We start from the raw sequence: 6,640 nt of genomic DNA on the forward strand, positions 1-6,640 counted from the left end.
TTTGATTACATAAGAAGTGCAGAAGAGTTTTGCAGTATTTTGCCATTAAGCTCGATTGTACAATGGCTGTTTGGGAGGCACTTCTGCAGTTTCCCAGCACAGGAACATTATTGGGTGCTTTTCTGTTGCTTCTGGTTTTATATCTGCTTTCCAATAGCTCCAAACCTCAGAAAGAAGGCAAAGACCCACCAGGACCCAAACCACTGCCTCTGCTGGGAAACCTGCTGACACTTGACCTCGAAAGACCCTTTGTCACCCTTTGTGAGGTAAGGAACTGACATAGACATCTCTATGCAATGATAATAATAAACATTTTGATATTTGCAAATGTCTTACTCTGTTTCCTCCAGCTGTCCAAAACATACGGAAATGTGTTTCAAGTGTTTTTCGGTCCCAAAAAAGTTGTGGTCTTAGCTGGGTACAAAACAGTTAAAGAAGCCCTTGTGAACTATGCAGAAGAGTTTGGGGACCGAGAAATTGGTCCTAGTTTTAGTTTACTTAACAAAGGACATGGTAAGAACCCTGAATTAACTATTTAGACTTAACTATTTAGGATTAACTTGTTTTAGAGGCTTACCGACAAACTGATATTGCACAATTCTGTCATGTCTAAAAGTTAATGTCTGTGAAACACTGTCCTGGTTTGATCAGGGATCCTCTTTTCCAATGGGGAGAACTGGAAAGAGATGAGACGCTTCGCCCTCACTAACCTGCGGGACTTTGGGATGGGGAAGAGAGGAAGTGAAGAGAAAATCATAGAGGAAATTCAGTACCTGAAAGAAGAGTTTGAGAAGTTTGAAGGTACCACCTGCAGCATACCCCTGGTCACCTGCAATCTTCTTTTACTTTTATGATCCATTAAAACAGACTGTTTGTTCGCTTCTTTTTTCATTTCCAGGGAATCCCTTTGACACAACAAAGCCTGTGAACTACGCTGTATCAAACATCATCTCAGCTATTGTGTATGGCAGCAGATTTGAATACACCGATTCTCGATTCAAAGAAATGGTCGACAGGGCAAACGAGAACGTTCGGGTTGGTGGATCGGCATCTATGCGGGTATGCCAGTACGATTTATCCAACCTGGTTTCATAGAATCACGTTATTATTCCTACAATTTGGCAAAAGGATTTTACGTGGCTTGTACTGTGCATATCGTAAAATGAACACTTTTATTCACAAATCACGAGTAAAAGTGCAGATTATCAATTCATAAACACTTTTCGCCCTTTTCATGCTGTCATGTGACTAAAACTGTTTTATTACTAGCCAAAAAGAAAATTTCTACAAATATCCATTTTTCATTAATCAATTGTTTACCAAAAAAACATGGTAACAGAATTGACACTTTGAGCTTTTTCCCAACAAACACACATTAATAATGAGATAAAGTCAAGAAAAATGGTATAATCAACCCCCTCCATGTACACAGGCATTCAGTGCATATGTGCTACGACTGCAATGCGATACTAGACTATTTCTCTTCATTTACATTTCTACATTTGGCTGATGCTTTTATCCAAAGCGACTTACAGTGCACTTATTACAGGGACAATCCCCCCGGAGCAACCTGGAGTTAAGTGTCTTACTCAAGGACACAATGGTGGTGGCTGTGGGGATCGAACCGACAACCTTCTGCTTAACAGTTTAGTGCTTTAGTCCACTGTGCCACCACCACTCCAGTTTTTTAGGATTTTAGACCCATAAAGATGTTTTTATAGTCTTTCAGACTGGATTGATACAGGTGCAGGTATCTCTTTACCTCTTCACACATGCACTTTTGAAGAGCAAATCCACTGTTGTTGTTCCACCTGTGTCTCCTGTTGCTCATCAGCGTTTACGACGTCTTCTTGCACTACTTTGTGAAATGGTGTGTGCTGCCACTTTGTGGGCCTGCTCATTAGTGCAATCAATTTTAGACACATGCGTACACTATGCATAAAGAGTCTATGCGGTTAGAAAAATCGGGTTGTATGCATACAGTGCTCATACGTCACTTGCCTTGTAAGCAAAAATCTAAAGTATACTCTGGCCTTTAATGTCCATATTAACGCATACTATGTTAATGCGGGACAATAAAGGTTTTCAAACTCTCCCAAGTTGCAGCTGGCATCTCTGAGGCTCCCATTAAATCTCTTTGTCCTGTCTCTGACTGTGTGCTTATAGCTTTACAACATATTTCCATGGTTGGGCCCCTTCCTGAACAGCAAAAGGACTATCATAAGAAATGCTCTGAAAAACAGGGCGGCAAACACTCAGTTGATCAGTGGGCTGCTGGAGACTCTCAATCCACAGGACCGCAGAGGGTTTATCGATTCTTTCCTCATCCGTAAACAAAGTGACGAGGTACGAAAATCACAACCCTCCACTTTGCCCAAACATTTGAATCAATTATGCTCTTTATTGTAATTATTAGAAATGCTGGATGAAGCTATTGAATTAAACTTTTAAGGTGAGTGAATAGAATTGTATGGATTTGTATTTTTCAGCAATCTGGTGAGAAGGACTCGTACTTCCATCAGGATAATCTTCTAGTGACGGTGTTGAATCTCTTTGTGGCTGGTACTGACACCACTGGCACAACTCTGCGTTGGGGTCTGATGATTATGGCCAAATACCCTCATATACAGGGTAAAAACACAGTATTTTAAAGAGTTTTTATCTTCATGCTTCAATGTTTATATGGATGTTTTCTTCAGCTGAATTCACTGGAGTCTAAAGGAACACTGATGTGCTGTATTTGTGTGCAGATCGGGTTCAAGAGGAGATTGACAGAGTGATCGGTGGACGTCAACCAGCTGTGAACGACAGGAAGAAATTACCATATACAGACGCTGTGATCCATGAAACCCAAAGACTGGCCAACATAGTACCCATGAGTCTCCCCCATACGACCAGCTGTGATGTTAATTTTAATGGATACTTCATCAAGAAGGTCAGTCAAAAGAAGAAAAAAATATGTGAACTTTGTGAATCTTTTTAAGTGAACTTGAAAACATTCTTTCTAATTTGGTCTTTATTCAATTATCAAGGGTACCACAGTATTTCCTCTGCTGACGTCTGTATTAAAGGATGAAAGTGAATGGGAGAAACCGCACAGCTTTTACCCAGAACACTTCCTTGATGAGAAGGGACAGTTTGTTAAGAAAGACGCATTCATGCCATTTTCTGCAGGTACAGTGAACATTTAAGCTCTCGGTAGTTCTGTTCCAAAACCAAGTAAGCTGCCTACCTAGAAAGCATTTTAAGACATCATAGGTATGCACCTAAACAGTAGACGGCAGTATTATGCTGCTTTCTAAGGTAACAATTTTTGCCAGCATGTATTCTTCACGAATAAGGCAATTGATTATATATATTGCATCAAAGGCATCATCGGCACAATCCCAAAGACTGTTCAGGACAGATGGCACCAAAATTATGCTGCCTTCTAAGGTACCTAAGTTTGGCTGATACTGTATGTAAAGCAATATGCTTCACAGATGAAGCAATGCTAAATGAATTACCAGGTATTCAGTACCAAATTAAAAAAATAATGGGACCCACTTTATATTAGGTGGCTTTAACTACTTTTTACTTTAACATTTGATACAGTTTACTTATTATATACAAATGTGTTGTAGCATTGCACTTTTAAGTACCTGCATTTAAATACATCTGTAATTACCCTAAAAACCCTAACCCTAACTCCTAACCCAACCCTTACCATAAACCCTAACTCCTAACCCTTACCCTAAACCCTAACCCAACCCTAAACCCTAACTCCTAAACCAACCCTTACCCTAACCCAACCCTAACTCCTAACCCTTACCCTAAACCCTAACTCCTAAACCAACCCTTACCCTAACCCAACCCTAACTCCTAACCCTTACCCTAAACCCTAACTCCTAAACCAACCCTTACCCTAACCCAACCCTAACTCCTAACCCTAACCCAACCCTAACTCCTAACCCTTACCCTAAACCCTAACTCCTAAACCAACCCTTACCCTAAACACTAACTCCTAACTCCTAACCCTAACCCCTAACCCAGCTCAACCCCTACTCCTAAACCTAGTAGTTAAAGATACCTTATATAAAGTGGGATCAAAGAAAGTGCTTAAATATATTGTTAGAAAATAGTTCTATTAATAAAGCTCCACCTACTTTGAGATTAACAACTAATTCGCATTAAATCAGTTAGGGTTAGAGTTAGGGTTAGAAAATAGGTTTAGGGTAAGATAATTACACATTATCTACAGTATATACATTATGATTGAGAGAGAGAGAGAGAGAGATCCTGTGACATCCTTCACTCAAGAGAAGCTTCACAGCTGCATTGAAACCCAGCATTATTTACCCCCCAGTCAGATTTGACCCGAACATAATAGATGTAGGTGAAATGTTTGACATACCATAAACATAAACAAATATGATAAAATCCTCAGTTGAGTGTCCTCATATTAATCTCTAAATGCCTCCCACAGCGATGTGTAGGGTGTCTGAATGTTTGCAAACAGTATGTCGTTGCTCAGCTGTTTCTAACTTCTTTTTACCTCTGCACAAAGAATGAAGAAGAACTTCTCAGAAAGTGTGCCAAGGCCTTTAGAAGGCATCTGTCTAAGTGGACAGTGAGGCAGCTCTATAGGGCTCAAAACAGAGTTAATGTCACACATTTAAATTGGAACAAAATGCATTCTTTGTCTTGTTTAGGCCGCAGAGTGTGTGTAGGAGAGGGTTTGGCCAGGATGGAGCTATTCCTGTTCTTCACCTCCCTCCTTCAGAACTTCCGCTTCACTCCTCCACATGGAGTGTCTGGAGATGAGCTGGATCTCAAAGGAATAGTGGGAATCACATTGAATCCGTCACCACACAAACTGTGTGCAATCAAACGGTCCTGATCCATGACAATAACATTGATCCTTAGAAGAAACAATAGACACAACACATTTCACATCATTTCAAATAGAGAAGGAATGATTTTAACACTAATTTTACTCATGCTGAGTAAATATAATAAATGTCAGTATGTAAATAGCGGCAAAACATCTGATGTGTGAAACCACTTTTGACTTTTTTTGCAATATGAAGCTTGTTTTATAACTTGTACTTTAACACATTTATTAAGACATTTTCTTGGAGAAATAAAAATGTCAGAAATCAGAAAGAAGAAACGTGACTCTGAGAAAAGATGTGTATTTACATTTTTTGTATGTTGTACAATATAAAAATATTGACTTGTCATTTAATATAAGCAGGCCCAGACATAATCTGGAGACAGTTTTGCACATTTTCTGCCCTAATTTGGGGGTAAAATCTGGAATTGTGCCTAATTGATTTAAACTTGCTAAAATGTGTTGAACTGTTGAAATGCGTTGAGACCCTTACACACTTACTGGTGGTTAAAAGTACAATTATATATCCCAAAATATTGAATAAATGAACATACAAGGGATGTGGGTTATGTAGATCTTTCTGAATGAGTCTTCTGATTGTGCCCGCTCATATTAGAAGTATAAAAACAATATTTTTTATCTCGCTGCTCAATATTCAGATACAAATATACAGTATAAGTTGTTTTAGAGTGTATGGATATCCACTCCATTACGGCATTCACAGTTCTTCATGGGAGTGTGTCAATGCTGAGCATTTCTGCCGCAATTTCCTTTTCCATGGTAACATTTCTTTGGTTGGATCCTTCTTCTTACTGGGATAAAAGTATCTGTTCTTAACAAGACTGTGTATACCATGAATTAATTTGGTCTATAATTGTATTGATTAATTGTTTCTCTGACCCATTCCACCCCATAAATACAAATTATGGAATTTAAGAACTTCCTACTTACTGGATGTTTTGTCCGGTAGGAGCAGTGGCAAAGCCTCAAAAAATGTGGATGAGAAAAACAATTGATTGTGCATAAATAAAACATAAAATATTGCGAAACAATGTGCATCTCAGTCATATTTCCAAAGAAACATTGTCAAACAGCAACACCAGTAGATGTGTCAGAGGGAGGCAGTGGCTGCATTCAAAAGCTAACACAGTTCCTACTGCACCTTGCTGCCTAAATATTTAATGGCCTAACCAAAAGTGTTTTTGGACAAATGTAACTCTTAACTAAACTGGTCTCAGAACAGTTTCATTAGCACCTTATTTTAATCCTACCTCCATGTACAGCCTCCCAAGTCTGCTTTATCCAGCATTTGGATGTGGCCAGGATCTCTCTCGCCTCCCTTGAGCTCATTGCTTTTTCATTGAGCTCCTACCCATGGTTTTCCCGTGGCACTGGGCAGGGGCATGATTCTGATTGCCACTGGACTGTTTTTTGTTGCCAGTCTCCATTAGAAACAAGGTAAAAAAGTGACAGAAACAAGCCGTCCAGAAGGAGAACAACAACCATTTTATGTATTAGTTGGACTGAAAAGTTGTTCAGGTTCTGCCTGTGAAGTTGTTGACCGTCATAACAAAGTAGTTAATGATATCAACTTAACTAACGTTGGGGCTTTAGCTTCATGTCATCTACCGACTTGATGGCACTGATAAAAGATGGTCATTGCAACTCTGTAAAGGATCGACACTATATGGACAGTAGCATAGATAGAAACATTTGTGTGGGTGTGCCAAGAGAAATTATTGATTGAATGAGGTCTGTAAACTTTTT

At 39.2% G+C, this 6,640-nt stretch overlaps 1 protein-coding gene across 1 annotated transcript; it reads left to right on the forward strand.

Moving 5' to 3' along the window:
• Positions 1-5,925, forward strand: LOC127647221 (cytochrome P450 2K1-like). Its single transcript, XM_052131353.1, has 9 exons — positions 1-266; positions 351-513; positions 652-801; positions 899-1,059; positions 2,167-2,346; positions 2,490-2,631; positions 2,751-2,935; positions 3,033-3,174; positions 4,692-5,925. Exons 1-9 carry the CDS (start codon positions 63-65, stop codon positions 4,877-4,879), a joined length of 1,515 nt encoding a protein of 504 aa, XP_051987313.1. The 5' UTR covers positions 1-62; the 3' UTR covers positions 4,880-5,925.
• The last annotated feature ends 715 nt before the right edge of the window (positions 5,926-6,640 follow it).

The sequence above is a fragment of the Xyrauchen texanus genome, chromosome 8 (assembly GCF_025860055.1).
Source record: "Xyrauchen texanus isolate HMW12.3.18 chromosome 8, RBS_HiC_50CHRs, whole genome shotgun sequence".
NCBI lineage: Eukaryota > Metazoa > Chordata > Actinopteri > Cypriniformes > Catostomidae > Xyrauchen > Xyrauchen texanus.